We start from the raw sequence: 26201 nt of genomic DNA, 5'->3' as shown, positions 1-26201 counted from the left end.
TAAAAGAGGCAAGCAAAAGACTTTTTAGTGGAGGGAAAAAGAGGGGAGGTAAGAGAAAAACATGAAGTTTACTCTCATCACATTCCACTGAAGGAAGGAATAAAATGCACACTCATTTTGGTATGAAAACCTATGTTACAATACAGGAAAGTGGGGGAGAAGGGGATAAGCAGGGTTGGGGGGATGATGGAAGGGAGGGCAGTGGGAGGAGGGAGCAATTTGAAGTCAACACTCTTAGGGAGCAGCAGGATCAAAAGAGAGAATAGAAGCAATGGGGGGCAGGATAGGATGGAGGGAAATATAGTTAGTCTTACACAACACGACTATTATGGAAGTCATTTGCAAAACTACACAGATATGGCCTATATTGAATTGCTTGCCTTCCCAAAGGGAATGGGTGGGGAGGGAGGGATGAAGAGAAGTTGGAACTCAAAGTTTTAGGAACAACTGTCGAGTACTGTTCTTGCTACTAGGAAATAAGAAATACAGGTAATGGAGTATAGAAAGTTATCTAGCCCTACAGGACAAAAGAGAAGATGGGGACAAGGGAAGGGAGGGATGATAGAAGAGAGGGCAGATTGGTGATAGGGGCAATCAGAATGCTCGGTGTTTTGTGGTGGGAAGAGGGGAAAAATGGGGAGAAAATTTGGAACCCCAAATTTTGTGAAAATGAATGTTAAAAGTTAAATAAATAAATTTTTTTAAAAAATGATTATTCTGTCCTCCATTCCTCTGTGCTCTCCCAGGTCTTCACTCCTGCTCTGGTTTTACTTCACTGTCTTCCCAAACTCAACCCTTTAGTCAAGGATCAAAGCAATGTAGTCACTTTAGTTACCCATTTCTCCTAGACACAATCCTAAAATCCTTTCTCCCTGTCCTACTGCCATGCACACGTCCCCCACACCAGACTCTGGATTACTGTCACCATGTATTCCTATTCACATGCTGAGAAGCAGCAACTGGGCTGCCTGGGGCCACTAAGAAATTATGAAGGCCCTCAGAGAAGGAAGGCAATCCTTTCATTTTTAGCCAAATGATTTTCCATCCTGCTTCTTAAAGAGGCTTAAGTCCTCCAGACCATCTCTTCCCCTGCCCTCATAGCCTAGGACCTCACCTGATCCTGTACTGAAAAAAAGGAGAGACCATTTGCCGTAAGTTAACTTCTTTCCTCTTCTCTACATCTCACAAAATATTATTATGCCCCATTCTTTCTTTGTTGACTCCATTCTTGGATGAAAGAATCGTCCCTCTCCTCAGCAAATCCAGTCTTTCTCTGTGTATCCTTGATCTCATCCTCTCCCACCTTTTCTAGCTCCCTCAATCCCTCTTTCTTCTTTATCTTCAATCTCTCCCTATCTGGCTTATTTATGCCTACAAACATACCTAAATCTTCCCCATCTTTAAAAAATCATCCTAGAATCTTCTTCCTGTTCATTTTTCAGTTGTGTCTGACTGTCTGTGACCCCGTTTGGGGTTTTCTTGGCAAAGGTTTGGAGTGGTTTGCCATTTCCTTCTCCAGCTCATTTTACAAATGAGGAAACTGAGGCAAACAAAGTGAAATGACTTGCCTAGGGTCACACAACAAATATCTGAGGCTACACTTGAACTCAGGTCTGTCTTCCCAACACCAGGCCCGGCACTATACTCATTGTGGTCTAGAACAGACCATCCCCTAAAGTTATTGCCCTGAATGTCTCCTACCTTCCTTAACCAAACTCCTATGGGGAAAAAAAAAACCTATTATTTTCTGCCTCTACTTCCTCTTATTCATTCATTCAGTTAAGTCAATAAACATTTATTAAGAGCCTGCTATGTGACAGGCAATGAGCTAAGCTCTGGGGATACAAAAAGAGCAAAAGAGAGTCCTTGCCCTCATGGAGCTTACAATCTAATGGGAGAGACTACAAGCAAACAAACATGTACAAAAAACTCTATGTAGGAGAGACAGGAAGTAATAGAAGCACCAGAATTAAGAGAGGTTGCAAAAAGTTTCCTATAGAAGAATTTTAGTGAGGCCTGAAGGAAGCTAGGAGGCAGAGATGAGGAGGAAGAGCATTCCAGGCATAGAGAAAATCATGGAGCTGAGAGATGGGGGCGTCATGTTCACAGAATGGCTGGGAGGAGGGATAAAGAACATGCGACAGCAAGTAATGTGTAAGAAGACTTGACAGGTGGGAGAGGGAGTGGAAGGGTTAGGTAAGGAGAGGTTTGGAATGCCAAAGAGAGGATTATGTATTTGATTCTGGAGATGACAGGCAACCACTGAGGCTCACTGAGTGGGAGAGTAACATGCTTGGACCTGCACTTTAGGAAATTCACTTCAGTGGCTGGAGAGAAGATGTACTGGATTAGAGAGAGACTTCAGGCAGGCAGACCCACCAGAAATAGTCCAAGAATGAGCTGAAAAGGCCTGTATGAGGGTGGTAGCAGTATCACAAGAGAGAACACACTCAGAAGAGAGTATATTTAAGAGATGCTGAAATGGCCTTGGCAACAGATAGGGTAAGGGGAGTGAAAGATAGTAAGAAGTTGAGAATGGGACCTGGACTTCCAGTCTGGGGAACCAAGAAAATGGTGTTGCCTTTTACAGTAATAGGGAAGGGAAGAAGGGGAAAGTTTTAGGGGGAAAAGATAATGAGTTCAATTTTGGACAAGGTGAGTCTAAAGTTTCTACTGGATATCCAGTTTGAGATATCTGAAAAGCAATTGCACATGTGAGACTGGAGGTTAGTAGAGAAGTTAGGACAGGATAGGTAGATCTGAGAATTACCAATTTTATATGCCAATTACTTAGAGATAGTAATTGAATTCATGGCAGCTGATGAAATTACCGCATGAAGTACTACAGAGGAAGACAAGGACATTGGACAGAATTTTGTGGGACGTATATGGTTACAGGGCATGACTTGGATGAGGATTTAGCAAAGGAGACCCAGAAGAATCTTGGAGGAGGAAAGAGTAATGTCCCAAAAACCTACAGAAAAGAGACTATCAAGCAGAAGAGAATGATCAACATTTTTATCTCACTCTCCTTTCTACTCTCTCCAATCTGAAATTACTCTCTCCAAAGTTACTGATGATCTCTCAACTGCCAAATATGATGGTCTTTTCTCAATCCTCAGCCTTCATGATCTTTCTGCAGCATTTGGTATAGTTGGCCACCCTCTCCTCCTGGATTCTCTCTCTCTTAGGGTTTTGGTGATACTGCTTTCTCTTCATTTTCCTACTTACCTGACGAGTCCCAGTCATCCCTTCTCCTTCCTGCCCTCTGAGTGTAACCCCGTATCGCTATCCTGGCCCTTCTTCTTTCCTAATAATTTTATCAGCTCACTTGAGCTTAGTGATCACATCAATGATTCTCAGATTTCTATATCGAGCCCTGGTAGCTCTCCTGAACTCCAGTCACATTCACTGCCTACAGGACATTTCAAACTGTTATGTCTCATAGGCATCTCAAACTCAAGAAATCAAAACCAGAATTCAATATCTCCCCCCAAATTTTCCTGTTTTATCCAGAGCACTATCTTTCCAGTCACCCAGTTCACAATCCTGTCATTCTCTATTCCCACATATCAAATCCATTGCCAAATCTTGTCATTTCTACCCTGACAACTTCTCTCTAATCCATTCCTTATCTCAACTGAAAGGAGGGACATTAGCTCAGATTCTCACTCCTTCTTGTCTGGACTCTTTGCCATAGCCTCTCATTCAGCTTCAAGTCTTACCTTCTACCAATCCATCTTCCACACAACTGCCAGAGTGATTTTCCTAAAATGTAAATCTGTCCGTGTCATTCTCCTCAAGAAATTTGGGTGGCTCCTCATTAGCTCCAGGATCAGACATAAACAACTCTGTTTGACATTTAAAGATCTTCACAACTTGTTTTTTAAGCTTATTACCCATTACTCTGATATATGTGCCCCAGAGCCCAGACAGACAGGCCTTCAGATCATAGGACCATAGATTTGGACCTGGAAGGGCCCTCAGAGGCTGTCTGGTCCAACCCCTTGCTGCTGCCAGGGAGGAGATGGAGGCTCTGGCAGGTAAAGATACTCTCCTGTACTAAATGTGGCATTTGAGCCCAGTTTCTGACTCCAGAGACAGCTCTTTCCACTGTGCCAGACTGCCTTCTTATGGCATTCCATCTCCCATCTTGGAGCATTGGCAGTAGCTCTCCTGCATGACTGGCATGCACTAACCCCTGACCTCTGCATCTCAGACTTCCTGTCTGGCTTCAAGAGTCAGCTCAAATGCCACCTTCTACAAAGCTACATTTCCCCAGCTATTAGCGCACTTCCCCAAAAATTATACTGAAATTATTACATATCTAATTTGCATATATCTATATATGGACATGCTGTCTCTCCTCCATAAGATGATCCAAGGCAGGGACGGTTTCATTTTTTACTTTGTATTCCCAGAAGGTAGTACAGTGCCTGGCATACAGTAGGTACTTAATAAATGCTTGACTGAGTCTCACAACAACCCAGTAAGATAGGTACAAAACATATTATAATTACCATTTTACAGATGAGGAAACTGAAGTTCAAAGAGTTGCCCAGAATCATATAACTAGTAAATCTGAAAGACTGGATTTGAACACAGCATTCATCTGATACTAAGTCCTTTTTCAAGCATAAGCTTTGAATTCATACTCCACCCCACCCCACCCAAATATTATAGCCTGAAAATATAAGGTTTAGATTAATTCATGGATAACAGATCCAGGATGAGCTACTAAGGGAAACTGGGATATTGGGTGCTATGGCCCTCACCTTTGAAGTGACAAAAAGCAAGAACACAGCATCTCCCACGCTGCCCAGATTCCTGTGCTCAGTGGCCTATGGGGCTGACCGCAGCCTTCTGTTCTGTTACTGTAGTTGTCTGGAGGCCAGTCATGGGAATCTTGATGCAGGCTGAGGGTTTTAATGACTGTCTAATGAATGCAAGGGCTAAGTGGCCAAGGTCCTCTGGCTAGACAGTAACAGAAGAAAGACTGGAACTCAGGTCTCTAATGATTTAATACAGGTTTCTTTCTCAGACTGCCTCCCCCAGGACCAATGCTAACAGAAGACAGGGCAGTCAGAAGAAGTGAGATTGTCACTTTATCCAAACAATGGTGGCCTCCTCCTACATTTAACCTTTTGTTCTACTGACAGATTGGCCTGAGTTTCCCCTTTTTCTGTGTCCCAACAAGGGACAGCATCCAAGATGTAAAACATAAGTGTAGCATACCTAGCTAATCCAAGGTTGGATAACTGAGAAAAGGAAAAAGGCAGAGACCTTGTAGAAGACAAAAGGCAGCCCTGGTTAGCCCAAGGCTACATAACCAAGGCTGCCTTCTGTGAGTCTGGTTTTTTTTCCTTCCTCTCACTATTGAGGCAAATCTCAGGGAGCTTTATTGACTTTTATAATGAAGGATTCCTATTTCTAGGGTAAGAATCAGGGGTCACACTGGCTAGTGAGAAGGCCAGCACCTAAATCCTCAGCTCCTAAGCTATGACCTAAAGCACAACAGAAAGGGCTATGCAGCTTAGCCTGTTTTCAGCATCAAATTGTAGCAATCTGAGAACATCTGAAATATGAGGGATCCCTAAGCCTGAAGAGCATACAAAAGCCTTTCTTTGCAGTTCCCATCCCTTCACCCTAAACCTTAAACTCATACCAAGAGATGGCTCAATGACTAGCACTCCCCATGGAGACATCTGGATCCTCTCTGACACGAGTCCCGATTCTCCACATGAAATGCTGGCTATCAGCTAAAATGTAATACTTGGCAAAGGGGGAGGGTCAGTCTGGGGTTACAGGATTTAGCCCACCTTAACAGTAACAACTCATTTGTATTTACAGACATTATCTTATGGAACATTCAGAGCATCCCTAGTCATGGTCCAATGGACAGAACCTTTGATTTGGAATCAGAGGACTTGGGTCTGAATCCTGCATTTTCTACCTGTGTGACCTTCAGGAAGTCACTGGCAACTTCTTTGTGGGAAATGTGTAAAATGAGGGAAGTGGGAGAAAATTATTTCTGAGGTCTCTTCAAGCTCTGAATCTATTATCCCTTGCTAGGCAGTGCAAGTGTATTATAGATAAAGTATTTTATCTTCACTTTATAGAAGAAACCAAGAAATAAAGAAATAAAGTGACCAGTCCAATGTCACAAAGAGCTAGCAACAGCTAGGCAAAACCAGGACTAATCCTAGGTCTCTTGACTGACTCCACTAAACTATCCTGATTGGGGAGTATATCAAATGGCCCACTATGGATGGGCCCTAGTCATGCTTCACATCCTGCTCCACTCATGTTCTTGTCATTCATTCAGGGACAGGTCAGGGGTCAAACTTTCTGTTCTTGAACTTCAGCCCTGAAGCCCTCAATGTCCACACTAGTGAATGTGTCTCATGGCTTCCTACATCCAGTCAGTCCCAGCCATGCTTCATAATTCACCCTAGCCACTCTGGCCATCCACCTTTCCCCTGGCTTTATAAATATGGAAGCTTTATAAATCTTTACAAATTTATAAATGGGGGCTTGTGTCAGGGAGCATCATCATTATTACTGAAAAGGCTATGTCAATCAGTTATCTATGGCTCCACTCACCATCCCTGTGACTTCCCAAACCAGAACATCTCTGGTAACCACCACCTGAGGAGTGTGTTCTTCACCTAGTAGAATGTAAGACCTTTACAGGTAGGGATTGTCTTTACTTTTATATTTATACCTCCAGGGCTAAGCATAGTGTTTAGCACATGGCAGGTGCTTAATCAGTGTTTATTCATAATTTACTACACCTGTGTGAAAGGGCGTTCAAAAAAGGCAGTTTTCACAAATCACTGATTTCCAAGAAAACAATACACATAAAGACTATAATAAGGCAAACTGAAAGATCACGAATAAAATAATAAAAAACCCAAATTGAATGATGTAATCTTGACCCCAAAAAAGAATTAAGAAAACGTAAATGCACTTCGCACTTCCTTCCCTTTGATGTGATGATTAATTTTGTGGAATTCTTTTTTTCTCTTTTTTTAATGTTTGTTGAGGGGATGACTTGGGGGGTAGGGCAGGGAGAAGGGATATATTTAAAAATGACACTAAGGTAAAAACAAAAGATATCAATAAAAATATTTTTAAAGCCCACAAGTTAATGGTTCCATGGTGTATACAGACACAATCACACAACAAGGGGAAAGCAAACTCCTGCTCTCCTGTTCTACCATTATGCTTCATTGATTCACCAGCTTGATCCCAACACAAGGCTATATATATGTTAAAGGATCTTACTTTCCCATCCAGGTGGCATGGCTTTCAGGAAGTCTGGGAACAAACAGGGTAGATTTCCCAGAGTCGACATCAATGGCTCCAAAGCAGCCTGGCTCTGTGACACCAAAAGTCCAGTGAAAGAAGGATTCCTAGGGTGAGGAAGGAGGACAAAAGGTTAGTTATCCAGTGATCCAGGCCAGACCAACGCAGAAGTACATCCCAACAAGAACTGACAATATTATGCTCAACACATTCAGTACTCAATAGAATGTCAAGAGGTAGAGAGGAAAACATCGAATTGGACACTCTCATTTTAAAATCAATCAGTCAATTAGTATTAAGCACATTCTACGTGTCAGGGACTATGCCAGGCCCTGAAGACACCAGTACAAAGAATGAAATGACCACCACTTGAAACAAGCTCACATTGTGCCTGGAGCCCACAGAGACCAAGCACCTTACAGCAAGTTCTAGAACTAGGTATCATGACTCCCACACAGACCACCCTTGTTACCCTTTCCAAAGCCTACCCATCCTTCAAGGCTTACTTCAAATTTCTTCTCCATGAAGTGTTCCCTAATGAACACTGCCTTAAGGGATGACTCTTCCTTTTGGAAATCCTCTAATCTGTACTATATACTTGACAATCAATCACATACTGTCATCTAGCATCTAAACTGATACCTTTAATATACATGGTATTTTTTTCATGTTTTTAGACCCTGGAAGAATAAAAAAATAAGTAACATCTACTATTTAAATAATAACTCTTAAGGTTTGCAAAGCACTTTCTATACATTCTTTAGAGTTCTCACCCAGGTTTGCCACTAACTGGCTGTGTGATTTTAAATAAATGACTTGACCTCTCTGATGATTTTCCCCATCTGTAAAATAAAGGGGTTCAATGATCTCTCACATGAACTAGTACAAAGTCAATAGAGCCAGGAAAACAATTCAATGATAACAATATTAATGGAAAGAATAGCCTCAAAAATAAAAACAATGCTGTATCATAACAACAACTAAGAGAAGAGATGAGAAAATGCAGCTCCCTTCCTCTTTGCAGAGGCTTGGATATGATGGCAGTGGAACAAGGTATGCACTGAAAGCCACTGGCTGATGGGCTGGTTAGTTTTTCTAAGCTGCTTTTCCCTCTTTTTTCTTTTTTACTATGAGGGCTGGTCCCCTGGGTAGGGGGAAGGGAAGAAATATATTTGTTAATGGTGACATAAAAACAAAAAAAATTTTAAAGACCAATCTTGAGGGGAGGAATTATTTTGTTTTTAATTTTGTATTTAATAATAACAATAATAATAGCTAACATTTAAATAGCCCTGTAAGTATTACAGAGTATTTTACAAATATTATCTCATTTTATCCTCCCTGGAAGGTAGGAGTATTACTGTCCCCATTTTTCAGATGAGGAAAATGAGACAAAGAGGTTAAATGACTTGCCCAGGGCCACACAGCTAGTAAGTACCTGAAGCAGGATTTGAATTCAGGTCTTTCTGACTCCTGACCCACAGCACCATCCACTACATAATTGTTTTGCACATAGTAGGTACATAACAGACATTTGCAGAGCTGCTAAACTAGTCTACCAGAGCAAGGGGTATGTTTTATTCCTCAACACCTTTCCCAAAGAATAGCTAATCTAATGGCCTCACACTGGGCATCAGTAAACCTTTTTTGATTTGCAAATATGAAACTATGCTCATAGAACAGGCAATTTTTCTATTTAAATCTTTGCCATCTGTCTCTGATCTCCATCAAAATCACTAGCAACAGGAGCTCTCAAAGCTTTTGGTCATAAATGCTAGAGGAATAAACTTTTTTAAAGCATAGAAATAGGAGAGGTTCTAATTTAAGATAATTTTTGCATATCATCACTAAGCGCATGCTCAGTTGAAAATGAGACTAAAATTAAAAATTGGAAAGAAGGTAAAAAAATTGCTAGAATCAATTATCTTTTTCTTTAAATTTTCTTTAAATTAATTTTAGTTTTCAATGTTCACTTTCATAAGCTTTTGAGTTCTAAATTTTCTCCGCCTTCCTTCCCTCTCCCCTCCCCAAGACTGATAACTGATAAAGACTCTGATAAAGACTCTACATATATATTCTTATTAAACGTATTTTCACATTAGTCATGTTGTAAAGAAGAATTAGAATGAATGGGAGAAACCATGAGAAAGAAAAAACAAAACAAAAACAGAGAGCAAATAGTATCTTTAGATCTGCATTCAGACTCCATAGTTCTTTCCCTGGACACGGAGAGCATCTTCCATCATAAGTCTTCTGGAGTTGTCTTAGATCCTTGCATTGCTGGGAAGAGTTAAGTCTATCAAAGAGAGTCACTGTATACTGTGGCTGTTACTTTGTATCATGTTCTCCTGGTTCTGCTCACTTCGCTCAGCATCAGTTCACACAAGTCTTTCCAGGTTTTTCTGAAGTCTACCTACTCTTCATATCTCATAGCACAATAGTATTCTATTACATTCACATACCACGACTTGTTTGGCCATTCCCCAATTTATGGGTAGCCCCTCAATTTCCAATTCTTGGCCACCACAAAAAGAGCTACTTTTTTTGTTTGTTTTTTTTGCATATGTGGGGCCTTTTCCCATTTTTATGATCTCTTTGGGATACAGTCCTAGAAGTGGTACTGCTGGGTCAAAGGGTATGTACATTTTTATAGCCCTTTGGGCATAGATCCAAGTTGCTCTCCAGCATGGTTGGATCAGTTCACAAGAGAGTCAATAATCTTTTCTCAGAAAAAATCATTTAATGGAATGCCCAAGCTTACAGCTATTCTAATGGATGAATGACAGCCTAGAAAGGATCTCCATAAGCCAAAGTACTTCTTATTCCAAAAATACTTGGCAATTAGTTCTCTGAAAGATTTCCTTTAGTAGCATTATCTAACATTTACTGAGCTGCAGCAATGGGGCAAGCCAAACAATTCCAACCACAGACAGCATGCACCTCAAATGTAAGGAACTCAGGAGTCAAGTGGTGCTGCCATAGACTGGAATGTCAGAGGTAGGTATCCCCTTAGAGGATGTCTAGTTCAACACCCTCATTTTACAGAGAAGGAAGCTGAAGCCCCAAAAGGACTTTCTCAGTGTCTGATGAGCCCTGGGGGTAGGCGCTGTTAGGACCACATGAGCCATGCCCAGAGCAAATCTGCAAATATCACAGAAGGCATTCATGTTTAAGTCACTTGCCTGAGCAGTGCTTTTTAAATAAAAAAGCAATGTAATGAATCATGGCAAAGCCCCACCCAGGTCAACACGCTTCTGACTTGAAGAAGAAGGTTAACAAGCTAGTACCTTAGACCCAGAACATTAGTCTAAACCTGGGCAGGTATTACACAATCACAGAATGTCTCAATGTTGGAAAGGTCCTCTATGGCCATCTAGTCTAGGGGTGGGGAACCTGCAGCCCCAAGGTCACATGTAGCCCTCTAGGTCCTCAAATGCAGCCCTTCTGACTGAATCCTAACTTCACAGAAGAAATAAAGTTTGGATTCAGTCAAAGGGCTGCATTTGAGGACCCAGAGAGTCACATGTGGCCTTGGGGCTCTAGGTTCTCCACCCCTGATCTAGTCCAACCTTTACCTAAATAAGAGTTCTCTCTAAAATATACCCCCAAGTGGATCATCAAACCTTTTCTTGAAGCACTCTGGTAAGGAAGAACCTAGTACCTTCCAAGGTAGCCTATTCCTCTCCAGGAAAGCGTGGAACCCTTTCCTCTAACATTAAAACTAAATTTGAATCTCTACAACTTCCACTCATTCTTCCTCACTTTGCCATCTAGAGCCAAACAGAACAAATGAAATCTCTCTTCCACGTGACACATGACTACCACGTGACATCATCTATTTCACAAGACTAGAGGATAAAGAAGGCCAGATTTTTCATTTGAAGTGTGTGTTGAGCTCCAATTCAATAGTAACATAAATGTACTCAGTATTAGCTGGGTTCCAGAAATACACACCAGGCATGTGGTATATGGGAACGCAGCGTGGGATATTGAGGTTTTGACATAAATGACCCTTCAGACCAACAGACTAAACCTATGAACCAGGAGACTAAAGACAAAGCAGAAGAGACAAACACACAGAAGACAAATTAGATTTCACTTCCCCTACTCACCTGCCGGAACAGAACCCCAGTGTCCGTGCAGTACCTATTACTCTCCTCCCCTCCCTGCAGAAGGACCAAAGAACCTTTCTGCACAGCTGAGTTCTTCCTTAAACGATCACATAGACGCTTCCTGTTCAAGGAGAAAAGGGCCCGTGGTACTCTCAAGGTTTCATTCCCCAGCCAAAATACAGGTCTGAAAAAGAGAGAAAGTCACCCCAGTTAAGTCTTCATGTGCCAAGTCTCCCCTAACCACCACCTATTTAGTAGATTTCTTAGGCTTTAATGCCACATGCATATAATGCGATGACACACATACAAATACAGACAGAAAAAAAGATCTATCAATATACGGAAAATATTTGAAGACTATTTGGATTGACACAAATCCATTCTCAGCTTATAAAACGAGATACGCAAGTAATACACCAAGGCAGACACAACAAAGCACAGAGTCTCCTGCTAGTGTGCTCAGCACATGCTTCAAAGGCAGGCTCCCAAAGACTCCCTAGTGTGCTGACAGGCTTACTTTACTTGCAATCACTTACACAGGAAGAAGTAATCAATAAGCATTTATTAAGCTCCTACCATATGCCAGGAATTGTGTTAGATGGGGACACAAAGACAGACAGGAGACAGTCCCTGACCTCAAGGTGCTTATATTCTACCAAGGAGAATTTCTCCACTTTGCATCTGCTGCTTTCCCTGGTTTCCACTCCATGGAACAAGATGCCTCACTCAGGACAAGCTCATCGCTGCTAAACTCACCACCAAACTACTAACTCAACCCTTGGTTGATTCACATCCCTCTGTCTACTCTCCCCTAGGTTTGTAGGGCAGAGTTCAAATTACTCCCAAAGTCTAAAGGGCATAAACAATGTTGTTCTCCTCTTTGAACTATAAGCTTATTGAGGGCAGGGACTATCTTCTCAATAATTGTATCCCTCGTACCAAGCAGAGTACCTGGAATGTTAGAGATGTTTAATAAATGTTTATTTTACTGGAAACATGTACACACAAGATAAATACAAGATATATACAAAATAAAAACTGTAGTGAGGAGCACAAGGAACTGGAGATATTAAGAAAGATCTGAAGTAGGAGATTCACGGCTCAACCGGAGCCTTGAGGGAAGCTGGGAATTCTAAAAGATGAAAGGGTGAAGGGGGAGGTATATTCCCAGTATGGGGACAGTCAGCCTGTGTGAGGGCAACAGGAAATGGAAATGTGTGCAAGAAACAGGAAATAATACAGGATTCAAGAAGCAAAGTAATAAATAATAAACCTGGAAAAGTAAGCTGCTTGCAGTCAGACTGTGAAGTGCTTAAACATCAAACAGAGCAGTCTGTATTTTATCTAAAGGGCAAGAGGAAGCCACTGGTGCTTTTTCCTCAGATGGTATTGGTAAAGGGTGTCTGGGTCTTTACCAACACTTTCTAATTATTACATGACACCAAATTTAATGCCCTCTTCAACTTAAAATCTAAAGATGGCTTCAGTCAATATATTCAGAGCACCTACTGTATTACTTAACAATCAATACAGGGAAAACTAAGTGAATGTAGAAGGCACATCATCCAGATTATACCACCCGGCTGGACAGGTGATGCAGGAGTTAGCTTCTCAGTATATTTACCTTGTGGTACATATTGCAGACACTGCAAGGGAACAGTGATCTGGGCCCAGAATTGGCTAGAGTGCATTTGAGAAATCACGGAATGAATGAAGAAGCATTTATTAAGTACTTAACTATGTGCCAAGCACTGGGCTAAGTTCTGGAGACATGGTGGAAAACTAAGGAAGTCCCTGCTCTCAAGGAGCTTGCATTCTTATTGGAGGACACAACACATATAGGAAAGTTCGGTTTCAAGGCAGACAGAAAGGCCCGGTAGTACTGAGGATGCTAGAGTAGGGTAGATGGCAAAGTCCAGGGTTTCTCAGGTGTATGATCATGCCATATGGCAATACCAGGGGAGTCTGCAAGGACTAGAGACAAACTATGGTAAAGTCCAATGGTCCTCCATCTTACAGGGAAGGATTATAGCTGCTAACTTCCCAATCATCTTAGCAGTATGGGTGGGTAGGTGGGTCATGATCATTCAGAGAAGTGAGGGAGGAGGTTGTTGAGAGGTAGTCCACTTCTCAAGGTGGGTCAAGGTGGTGATGCTGGTAGTTTGACCTGCCAGACACATGCTGCCCCTTCTCTCCCTCTGGATGCCAGGTACCTTGTGGCTTCAGCTAGGCTGATTTGTCTGTTGTATGTCGCAGTTGGAGGGGAAGGGAGCTACTGACATCTAAAGACTTGAAGTACTGATATTCTCAAGGGTTTGGGGTTCAGGATCCCACAGAGTCTCCATCAGATTCAGAGGAAACATGGTGGTCTAGGTGGTAGTGGTGGTAGGTGCCTTGCTTCATCAGCTAAACTGACTTGCTTGCCTCCTATATGGCAGTTGGTGGAGATGGTTGGCACCTTTTCAACTGGTGCTTCCCTGTATGGTCTCAACTGGAAGCAAGAGTGGTGGCCTAAGGGTACTGTCAATCCCAGGGCTCGTGTTTATCTGCCTGTTGGTGGCAAATGGTCAATAGTTACTGCTGGTGGTGATGAGGAAGGTGGGCTCCCCCTCAACAATGATTTCTACTCTTATTGATGGTTTTGGGGGCTGGAAGCAGGTCTGGTAGTTTAGGGGACATTACTATTTTCAAGGCTCTTAAGACTAGGTCCAGAGGTGTTGCCATCAGGGATTGAGGGGAAATGGTGGTCAAGGTGGTGGTAGCAGTGATTTGACTTGCCTGGCATTGGAAAAAGACATTAGGCAATTCCCTTCAACCCCTTCCCAGCCCAGTCTCCCCACACACCCATAAGGTTCAACAGAGAAGGTGGATCTAAATTATAAAGGGGCTGAAAAGTTAGGCAGTGAGTTTAAATTTGACATGTTAGGCCTACTGAATATTCCTGGGTGGCAAAAGACACAGTCAAAGCAGCATGTTAGACTCTTTATCAATAGACATTCAGTGCCTACTATGTTCCAGTCACTGTTCTAAGAACTGGAGATACAAAGGCAAAAGAGAAATGGTCCCATCCCTCAAGAATATGACCTCCTACCAGGGGAAACAATATAGACATTAAGTATATACAAAATAAATGCCAGGAAATTGAAAGGGTGGAGAGGATGAGGAAAGGCCTCCTGAGGGGAGTGGCTCATGGGGTAAGCTTAGAAGGAATCTACAGATTCTCTATGACAATGATAAGGAGAAAGTGTAGTGCAGGCTTGTATAAAGGTACAGAGACAGGAAATGGACAAACTAGAAGGCCAATTCGGCTGGACCGTAGAGTGCAGAAAGGAGAGGAGGGAAAAGAGAATGAGGAAACAAGAATCAGAGAGGCCAACTAACCCCAGGCAGGATGTGATGCTTGTACATCAAATCCTTAGGAAGAAGTCTTTCCTGATGGTGACCCCACTCCCATACAGAAAATGCCCTCAAGGCTGCAATCTGTTTGACCATAGTTTCTTTTACCTAGAAGATGCCAAATATTCCTGCCAGTTCAAAAATTTGTGCAAATCCTCAATGAAACAGAAAATAAACTCCTGCTAACTAGAACAAGAGTTCTAATGACTGGCCCATAGAATACTGAGGAGTTCATCCAGTCCAAGGCCCTCACTTTACAGAAAAAGATATCCCAGTTCAGGGAGGTTATGTGACTTGTCCAAGGTTACACTGATAGGAACCATCAAGGTGGGACTGGAACCCAGGTCTACTGATTCTGGAGCCTGTGGTCTTTACATTATATCCTGCTGCCTCCCCACTTACTCCAACTGGGGATCTGTGGGGAGATAGGTCTTGTTTCTTGCAAATTTAACCTTTCCCTACAGCTGTAGTTCAGGGACCTGAAGGTGAGGTGGTTAGACAAGCTGGACTCTTTAAAACCAAAATATTTTCATGTCTTTTGTTCCTTGCCTACCCACACAAACTTGTGGAGAGAGACCATGATCTGGGCCTACCACTCTAACATTGAAGAATGTGGGCTTGTTTGTATTACTGCAGGCATTATAGACCAGGATATGTCAAGGGAATTGATCTCTTTAGATAGAAGGTCAGAAACAAAGTGGAAAGGAATTCATTTAGAAAACAAAAAACATTGCTTCACTACATGGTTAACAGTCAGCCAGCAGACACAATCACAGTAACTGATAATACGCACAGGCTCAAATACCTTCAAAAATTCTCCTCTCCTATCTCATTAAAGTTCATCATAGGAGGCAGAGAGAAAAAATGAGTTTCTGGAGACTAGAAGACAGGGTAGAGATGTTACATATTAAGCCACAAATGCAGTTTTAAGGGCTTAAGCATTATTTAACAGGAGTTGCAGAAGAAGTTACACCAAACAATTCACACCCACCATAATGAATAGCAAAGGCAATCACCTCCAGTGAAGAAAGTTTTCAGCAGCCCATAATATTATACAAAAATGTTTTTTTGGACAATTCTGGAAGCACAGGAAGGAAACACTTAAGTTAAATTATTAGAACCAAAGATTGTTTAAGGTGGAAGTGTTCTCAAGAGTTCATGCAGTTCAATCCCTCATTTTAGAAAAGATTAACTGAGACAACAGAGAAGAATGACTTGCCCAAGGTCACATAGCTAGTTAAAGGAACCCACCCCACTTTCCCAATTCCCAATATAATGTGAAGTCTACTATATATCAATCAAGGGGCTTCAAAAACATTAAGTTTAATTTTTTAACTTAACATTTTGAACTTTTATGCTCCTAAGTTTAAAAAAAAAAAAGAGCATTGAGTTTAGAAAGAGCCCAGTTTTTCAAAGACCACCTTTAACTAGCAGAGATTTTTTTAAATGAATTTTCTTTAGAGCCTGTTGAGTTTAAAAAGAGGGAGAACACTGAAGCTGTTTTATTAACTTCATTGATTTTGAACTGATTTTTCTCTTCAACTCAATAAAAGTGTTTTAAAAATTAACTTCACTAGATTTTATGCCTTGAATTGAGCTTTCCTCCGCATGTAGGTCTTTTCAAATATAAATTCAGATATAAAGAGTCCTGCCCTTTTATTTGAGGTATGAAGTTTTTTAGGTTGTGAAAGCGATTCATACTTCAGATAAAGGAAAGAGGGGATAACGGAATCTCAGAGTTAGAAGGGACCTCAAAGGGCAATTGGAACCTGAACAGGAATCCCTTCTACAACATTCTAGAGGAACAGCCAGCCAGCCAGCATCCACTTAAAGACGTCCAGTGATAAGAAATCCTCTTCGTTGCCCCTGATCCTGCCCTCTGAGGCCAAGCAGAACAAATCTAATATGTCTTCTACATGAATTCCTTGTAAATACTTGAAGAGAGCTATGACATTCCCCCTATATCTTTTCTCCAGGCTAACCATACCTGGCTCCTTCAACCAATCCTCATATGGCATAAATTCAGTTCTTTTCATCATTCTGGCTGCCCTCCTCTGGACGCACTTCAGCTTATCAATGTCCTTCCTAAAATATGGCACCCAGAACCAAACATAAGAATGCAAATGTCTGACCAGGACAGAGTACAGTAGGCCTCTGACCTTTCTCATCCTGGACATTAGACCTCTCTTAAAGCAGTATGAGACTTAGTTTTACTTGAAGACAGATACCACATTCCCCGAAAATCTCCAAAGTCCCTTCAGAGATTCCAGAATTTTGGGAAAACTGATTCAATGACAGGGACCTCATTTAGAAAAGAAAGCCATTTAGAGATCCCTGCATCCATAGCACAGGCACCCCTCACCTGACTCACCACCCTATCTTCCATTACCGTTCCTTCTCCCTCTGGCTTCATCTTGATTCTAACCCACTTGCAATGATACAGTCCGTCTCCTTCCAAGGCAGGGGAGGGAGACAGAAAAGACTTGGGCTGATGCCAGCTCAGCAGAAAGGGCACCTTTGCCATCACCTCCTTTAACTGGAAATATAGGCACTGCCCCCTTCCTATTGTCATGAAGCCACCAAGTCTGTCATCATGAGTCCTGAAGGTGAGAAGGGATGAACATTTATGGTTACAAATGCATTTGGTCATTATTGGGTATTTTCTGACAGAAACCCAATGCTGACAACTTAACTTAAATATCTGTCAATTCATTTCCCTTTACTCTTCTCTCAGTAGGAGCCCCCTACTAGTTAGTAGGACTCCCATAATTTTTACACTCACGTCAATCAAGGTGAACATAGATGGGAAGGCTTATTTTTGATCCCTACTCTAAGTCCATTATGTGGTCAGAGACCTAGGTGCCTAATTCTAGGTCCTATTCTTCCTGCTGTGGCTCAAGCAGTCTTGGAATGAGACTATCACCTGACCAAGATGATCAAATCTGGGTACACAGCAGTGCTTCTCCCTTGCTTCTGTTATTTAATGAGGGATCTAAGATCTGAAAATCCCAACCAAGAAACAGGCTAACACAAATTCAACTGAGAAAGCTCATGCATGAAACGTCTTCACTGACCAAGGTACCAGTACTGTATATGTCTGAGAACAGAAAAATCAGAAGATCCTGCCATAACTGTGTTGATCCAAGAAGTAATGCTAAAGGCTACAATCACATTTAAGTTAACAAGGATTTATTAAGCACCAACTGTGCCAAGTACTATACTAAACATTGCTGAGCATACAAAGAAAGTCAAAAGCCAGTCCCTTCTCTCAAAGAATTCACAATCTAATGAGGGAGAAAATATGTAAACAAATATATAGAAATAAGATATATGCAGGTTAAACAGGAAATAAACAGCAGATAGAAGGTGCTAGCATTAAGGTAGATCAGAAAAGGCTTCTTGTATAAAGTGGGGTTTTAGCTGGGACTTAAAGGAATTAGAAAAGAGAGAAAGTGAAAATGAAGAGGGAAAGAATGCCAGGCATGAGGGACAGCCAGTGAAAATGTCCCGAGATGGGAAATGGAGTATCCTGTGGAGGAACAATCAACCAAACATTCAATCAATAAATAGCAAGGAAAGAAGGCCACTGCACTGGATTACAAAGTATGTGGAAGGGAGCAAGGTGCAAGAGGCCTAGAAATGTACAAAGGGGTCATATACTGAAGGGTTTTAAAAGTCTGAGCCAAACAGAGAATTTTCTATTTGATCCTTCAGACAATAGAGAACACTGCAGTTTATTGAAGGGGATGGGACCTGCGTGGTAAGACTTACTACTTCACATTTACAATTCAGCAATCCAGATATAGACACTACCCCAACGTCTTTATATAAAACACTAATAATCGAAATCCACACTTCAAGTGATGATCCACTATGAATGACACGGCTCTTCTTAGCAACACAATGATCCAAGACAAATACAAAGGACTCATGAAAGAAAATGCTATCCACATCCAGATAAAGAACTGATGGACTCTGAATGCAAATCGAAGCATACTTTTTCCACTTACTTTATTCTTTTTTGTGGTTTTTTTCTTTTGATCTATTTCTTGTTTCACAACTGTGACTAAAATGGAAATATGTTTTACATAATAGCAACTGTATAACCTACATCAAATAGTCTACCATTTTCAGAAGAGGGTAGGGGAGGGAAGGAAGGAGAAAAATTTGGAACTTAAAATCTTGTAAAAATGAATGCTAAAAATTGTCTTGACATGTAATGGGAGACAGGGAAGATACTATCTAAAAAATCCATGCTTCAAGTTCAACTCTCTGTGATTGTCTTTGGAGTCTACTTATTGAAAACATTTCTCTCTACCTGAAGAGCATTTCTTTGCTTTTCTCTGCTTCCAAAATTGATCACAGGGCTGCACTCAATTACATTATTACTGTACTATGCTGATCTGATGCCAAGATATTAAGAGAAAGAAGAGTAACCAAATGACCTCAGGTTCAAGAGCAACGTTCTATCACTTATTAATTATTACAAGACTTTCACGGAAATGACAGTTTGGTTGAAAGTCAATATGTGATTTATCACAATAGAAATCAAAACTCCTCTAGGACCTTAGCATCCAAAAAATACAAACCTGACAATTTCCTGGTGCAAACACAGCAAAAGCAAACTAATAAAACATTTATAACTTTATTTTTGTAATGCTTTATTGGTAAGATTGCAGGCATTCCCCCACTTTCCTTCATCCTGCTCTTCTCTCCCGAAACCTAAGTTCTGCCCTCCTTCCAAATGCCTCTTAAAAAGTGATTCTGAAAGGGTGAAGTCTGGAAGATCCAAAGAAATACATTTTTAACTACAAGAAATCAAACCTGTGAAAGGTTGTAAGTAGTGAAGGAACTTGGGACAAGGGATCCTTTCTAAGGCTGTCCCTAATCCTTAAATCCTAGGGAAAAGAGATGAAGAAGTCAGCACAAATCACTTCTTTAAAGAAAGCCTACCTTCTGGGCACTCTCACCCCACCCAAGATCAGGACAGCCTCAGCCTAGGCAAAAGGGTGAAGGTTCGTTCCTTGAAAAGATTCAGACAGAAAAAAAGGAAAAAACTGGTCCAATATAAACTAGTACCTAGATTTGAGTAAAGAAAGTCAGAGCCACAACCAGAGGAACTAATGACTACAGTCTCACTGTAACCTAGTTATTTCTTAACACAACAAAAATGGCTTTTGGCAGCTACACAAACCCTGATGACAATTCATTCAGTTTTCAACCTAATCCTATTTCACAGGATTTCACAAAAAGAATTCTCCTATCTTGTCCATTATAGCAAAGCCTCCAACCAGAATGTTGAGGGAATTTTGGAATGTTCATATTAGCTGAATTTAAAATCATTTTGCATTCATCATCCAACAAACATTTATTAAGCACCTACCATGTACAAGGTTTTGTGGTAGGGGGCTATAGACTCAGGAGATAGTCTCTGCTTCTTGGGGAACTTAATTTGTTAGATGTGATGAAAAGGATACAAGTAACTATCAGAACACGGTAGAATGGTGGTAAGTCCTTTCTATAATTCAGAGGGAGTGATTCAAAGAAGGCTTCATGGAAGAGATGGCACTTTAGCTGAAAAATGAGTTAGATGAAAGATGAGTTGCCTAGGCATGTGTTTATATGCATGCAGCTGGAAGAAAGCATTCTTGGCAGAGTAATTAGAACTGTTTACCTAGAACATCCACTGTGTAGAAAGGAGAGATGAAAAGGCAAGTGAAGTGTGGGTGGGAGAGAGAGGTAAAGTGTAAATTACAGAGGCCCTGAATGCCAGGTTGATGAGTATGAACTTTATCCTACAGACAGTAAGGAGCTGGGTTGAAAAATGTTTTAAGTTTTAGGAAGGTGCTACTTATGAGGTGAGGAACAAATTGGGGATATGGTAAGGCAGCCAGCAAGGTAGAGGAAAAAGAGCATTTACTTTGGAGTCAGAGGAGCTGAGTTCAAACTCTGGCCATTTGGACCTCAGTTTCCTCATCAGTAAAATGAAGGCGTTGGACCTGATGTCTAGGTCCATTTGAACTCTAAATCTCTATGATCTATGACTAGACCCAGGGAAACTATTTCAATAGTCAAGGTATTCAGGAGTGGGGGGGTCATAGGGACAGAAAAGATGAGACAAATTTAAAGGAAATTTCCAAAAATAGACATAAGAATGAAGAATGTGACAAAGATAACAAGCCTAGGTGACTAGGTAAAAGATCATTTGCCTTCAGGGAAATAAGGAAATTGGGAGAAGCTGGTTTGGACTTGTTAAGTATGAAACAACAGTGGGACATCCAGGTAGAGATGATCTGTAGGGAATTGGAAATGTCAGAGGGTTCAAGGACCAGTCTTGGGTGGAGAAAGTGGTTAAGATCAGAGATACAGATTCAAGAATCATCAGCATAGAGATGATAGTTCAAATTTAAATACAACGAGTATTCTTAACCACTTATCTACAGAACACTGTGCTAAGGAATACAAAGTTTAGATAAAACATAATCTCTGCTTTAATGGAACTTACAGTCCAATAAGGAATAAGACACATAAACAGAATAACACACACACAAAAAAAGAATTACATGATAGAGGCATTATAGAGCTGAAGACAAAATGTTATGTGAGATCTGGGAGAAAAGGTAACTACTAAACAAAAAAAAAAACAGAGAAATTTGAAGCTGGAAGGGAAACAGTACAGAAAAGAGCTGGAAAATGAATTGGTCCAGCTCTGCCACTTGCTACCTATGAGACCTTAATCAATTCCTTTCCCCTCTCTGGGCCTCAAATGGCTCATCTATTAAATGAAGGTACTGAAGTAATTGCATTTCTAAGTCTCTGGAAGCTCCAACAGTCAGCAAGCCTCCTAAAAATACAACTGGATGGGGCAGAAGACAAGAAGACAGTGGGTGAAGTGAACAGGAAACTGAGTATTCCTGGCCTAGGACCTATCACTCCATTCTGACATACATTAGCACAATGAGAGCCCTGGGATTCAGGCAAAACTGAGAATACTAAACTGAGACTAAAAAGTGACTACTAGGGCATAGGAAACTAGTTCCTTCCCTTGAAGAACATTTCATTTCCTTGTGAGACTGTAGGGTGAAAATGGTAAAAAAAAAAAAAAAAATTCTCTTTGCATCTGTGTATCTTAATCCCTTCAACAGAAATAGGGATTTAAAATATTTGTTGCACAAATTCTTAAAAGTTACTTCAGAGATGACTTATATTTTACCAGTGCTCTTATCTCAGCCTTAACACGTGACATTTCAAATGTCTGTTTATATTACCTGCAATTCCTGGAATGACAACCAAGGACAACCAAGGATAATACTACAAATCACAGATCTATAGCTGGAAGGAACCTCAGAGGCCAAGCCCTTCATTTTACACAGATAAGGAAAGTGAGGCCCCAGGAGGCTACGACCCGCCCAAGGTTGAAGAAATAGTTGAGTATCAAAAGAAACCTATAGTGTTGAGAACCTGAGATCTACATCTGAGTTAAGAAGTTTTGGTCACCAACTTCCAGCCATTTAAATCTAAAACTACTGTACCTCTTCTGTGGTGGTAGAAGCAAACTGGTTATTAGCTCTTGACTTTGCTGACACTCCCTAGGGGTCTCTCTAGCAGCCTCAACTTCATCAATCCTCTCCATGGCCCTCCCTCTACTTCTTCATTATCAAAATCAGTCCAGTATTCTTGAAAGCAAAGTACTTTACTACAGGTAGTAGAGATATAAATGCTCACATTTTTATGATGTTCTATTTGTAAACAGCTTTCTTCATAACAACTCTTGTGACGAGGTAATTTTAATATCCTTATTTTACAGAGAAGGAAACCGAGACTCAAAATCACACAATAAGTAGCAGACAGAATTTTTTCTGAAACCAAGACTGCTGACTAATCCTAGGCACAAGGCCATGTAGGCAGTTCTCTCTACTTTATCTGGACACATCTGTCTAATCTACTAAATTAAATACAATCTCAACCCAAGGGCCCTCTACCTTCTGTCTGCTTTTCTGGGTTTTGTTCCAGATCATGCCCTTTAACCACAGGTGTCCTTCAGGGCTCTGTACTGGGCCCTCTTCTCCCTTACTACTGAACCATCGGTGATCTCATCAGCTGCCATAGATTTAATTATCATCTTTATGCTGAAGATTTTCAAATCTACCCAACCTGTCTCTCTCTGTTGATCTCCAGTTCCACATCTCCAACTACCTTTCAGATATCTCAAATTGGATGCCCAGTAGACATCTTAAACTCATTATCTTTCCCCTAATCCTCCCCAATTCCTACCTTCCTAATTACTATAGAGGGCAATACCCATCCTTTCAGTCCCTCAGGTTTGAAATCTAGGAGTTACCCTGGATTCCTCACTATCTCTCACCTCCATAATCAATCTGTTGCCAAGGTCTGTTGATGCCTCCTTTGTAACATTTCTTGAATGTGCCCCCTTCTCACCTCTGACACTGCCATCACTCTAGTGCTAGCCCTCAACACCTCATGCCTGAAATGTTGCAATAACCCAAGGGTGGGTCTGCCAAGTGTCTCCTCACTCCAACCCATTCTCCATTCAGCCACTAAAGTGATTTTCCTTAAGTACAGGTTTGATCATGCCAACCCACCCCACCCCCCTACATACTCCCCTACTCATTAAATTCCAGTGATTCCCCTAGCCCCTCCTACCTTTCCAGTCATCTTATACTTTACTCCCTTACAAGTACACTTCAGTTCAGTGACAATGACCACATGGCTCTTTCATGAACAAGATACTTCTCTTGGCTCCAGAGATTTTTTTCAAGCTGTCCCCCATGCGTGGAACATTTTCCTTCCTCATCTTTCCTAGCTTCCTTTAAGGCACAACCAAAATCCCATCTTCTGAACACCCCAACCTTACTTTTATTACCTTCACTCTGTTATTTCCTATATATCCAGTATACAAGTTGGTTTGTATTATATATCTACATGTTGTCTCTCCCATTACACTGTAAGCTCATTGGGGGCAGGGAATATCTTTTGCCTTTTATTGTTATCTCAGCAGTTAGCATGGCACCTGGCACACAGTAAGTACTAAATAAATGCTTAATAACTGATAGACTGATTTTTCCAAAACTCTATGTCCTTTTGTCTTTGGGATAAATTTACTCTATAAGCTACACCAAAAGTCTATTATTTTCCAATTCTTCAAAAATCAAAAAAAGTATTCTTCTAAGAGTCTTCCTCTTCCCGGAAGCAAGATGTTCTTTGAGTCACAAGTCACTTTGTCTTAATCACAGAGTTATCAAGTCTAATAATCAGAACTCAAGATGGCAAAAAATTCAGCACATACAATGAGAGGTGGAGGAGTGGGGATGGGGTTTCATTCATCACAACCCCATCTCAGTCTAATTGTAACAATCTTAATATTTTGTGTGCAACCAACAGAAAAAAAAAAAGAGCTGAAATTAACTAAGCCAGAAGAAAGGTCAGTACTTTATAGTGAGTGCTGAACTTGGAGTCAGAAAAGTCTGAGTTTGAACCCCATCTTAGACAACTGAATCAATCAATAAGCATTAAGTTAGGTACACGTGACAGACACTGTGCTAGGCAGTGGGAATAAAGACAAAGACAAAAGTGAAAAGTCTTTGCCCTCAATGAGCTTACACTCTCTTGGGGGAAACATTTACATATAGAAAATATATACAAGGTAAACGAAGTAGCAGCTGTGGAAATCCAAGGAGATTTTATACAGGTGACATCTGAGCTAAGTTTTGAAGGAAATTAGACATTCTAAGAGGCTTACTTCTCTGGGTGACCCTGGGCAAGTGACTTAACTTTTCAGCTTCAGTTTCCTCACCTGTAAATGCCACTTCAGTTCTTTATATTAAGACCTGGGTCCCTTCTGGGGCTTCCTGCAGATTTATGGCAGGCCTCTAGGCTCAGATCTCTCCAGACTCCCAGAAACTAAGAAGGCTCCTGTCTCTGCACTAAAGTGTTCAGTGGGAATGACCATAATTCTACATTTAAGGATGTAAGAGCCCAGTTAGTAAAAAGGATTCCAAGGGCTCCCTAACTACAAGGCCATATCCAAACTTCTCCCAGTTGATACAGAAGCCTGTGACCACCTTTTTTGTCATGTCTCTCTTTCAGCACCTGTACTTGGAAATCCTCAGTGAAATGAAAGTGGAAGCCAAAAGGTCTGAGTCTAAGTCATATTTTTGCCACTGACTCACTAGTTAACTTTGAGTAAATCACTTTCTTTCTTCGGGCCCCACAGGACTTAAGAGTTGGAAGAAACCTGAAAGATCAACTAGTCCAGCTCTCTCATTTTATAGACGAGAAAGTGAGGCTCAGAGACATAAAGAGAATTTTCCAAAATCAAAATAACAAGTGAATTAGAGGCCTACAAAGTGAAGAGAACTGATCAAAGGGAGATTTAAAAGTTTAGACAATTTCAATCCCTGCAGTCAAGGCAGTTATAAGCTACATTACATAACAAGCACAACAGAGAGGTGCAAACTAATTGAGGCAAAAAATCGTGAGGAGTTGTTAAGAAAAGTTTCCTGGTGGAGGTGGCATTTGAGTTACAGTTAATAGGTTAACAGAACAAGAATTTGAACCCAAGTCTTCTGACTTCAGGAGTGGTGTGCTCTCCTCTATTACATGCAACCTCTTATTTTTTTCATTTGTACAAAAGGAAGAGGATGGCCTCAATCAACATTAATTAAGCACCTACTATTTTTCAGGCACTCCATAGTAGGGGATAGAGATACAAAAACATGCAAAAGACAGAAACTGCCCTCTAGGAGTTTATATGCCCTCAAGGAGCTTACAAACTAGTAGGGGAGATAAGATGCAAATAAATATATGCAAAACCGGCTAACTACAAGATAAATAGAAAATAATTAACAGAAGAAAGGCAGTAGAGACAAGAGGGGCAGGAGAAAGATTTCTGTAAAAGGTGGGATTTTAAAGGTTAGAAAATAAGAACAGAAGAGAGAGCATTCTAGGCACAGGGGAGAGCCAGAGAAAATCCCTGGAGCCAAAAGATGGCATGTCTTGTTCATGAAACAGACATAAGATTAGTGTCACTTAAGTGAGGAGTATGTTAGTGTTACTTAACTGAGGAGTATAAAGTGTAAAAAGACTGGAAAGATAGGAGAAGCTAAATTATGAAGGGCTTTGAATGCCAAACTGAGCAAGGAAACAACAGGGAGCCACGGGACTTTACTGAGGTGGTTAGGGGTTGATGACACAACAGAACCTGTTTTACAAAAAACACTTTAGTTGCTGAATGGAGAATGAATTGGAGTAAGGAGACGCTTGAAACAGGCTGACTTATCAGTGGGCTATTACAATAATTCAGGCATGAAGTAAGCGCCTACAACACAGAGGGGATAATGTCAGAAGAGAGAAGAGGGTGTATTT

General features: G+C 41.0%; 1 protein-coding gene across 2 annotated transcripts in view; it reads right to left on the bottom strand.

Annotated features, from left to right (window-relative positions):
- The window catches only part of PEPD (peptidase D), a 254600-nt gene that overhangs the window by 226767 nt on the left and 1632 nt on the right, over nt 1–26201 (bottom strand). For both annotated transcript variants that reach the window (XM_072632032.1, XM_072632033.1), the window contains exons 2-3: nt 11421–11604; nt 7288–7415 (exon numbers count right to left, since the gene is read on the bottom strand). In XM_072632032.1, coding sequence (XP_072488133.1) covers nt 7288–7415; nt 11421–11604 — 312 coding nt within the window. The remainder of the gene's footprint in view (nt 1–7287; nt 7416–11420; nt 11605–26201) is intronic.

Source organism: Notamacropus eugenii, chromosome 1 (genome assembly GCF_028372415.1).
Source record: "Notamacropus eugenii isolate mMacEug1 chromosome 1, mMacEug1.pri_v2, whole genome shotgun sequence".
NCBI classification, from domain to species: domain Eukaryota; kingdom Metazoa; phylum Chordata; class Mammalia; order Diprotodontia; family Macropodidae; genus Notamacropus; species Notamacropus eugenii.
This window is presented reverse-complemented; position numbering and strand designations above follow the sequence as displayed.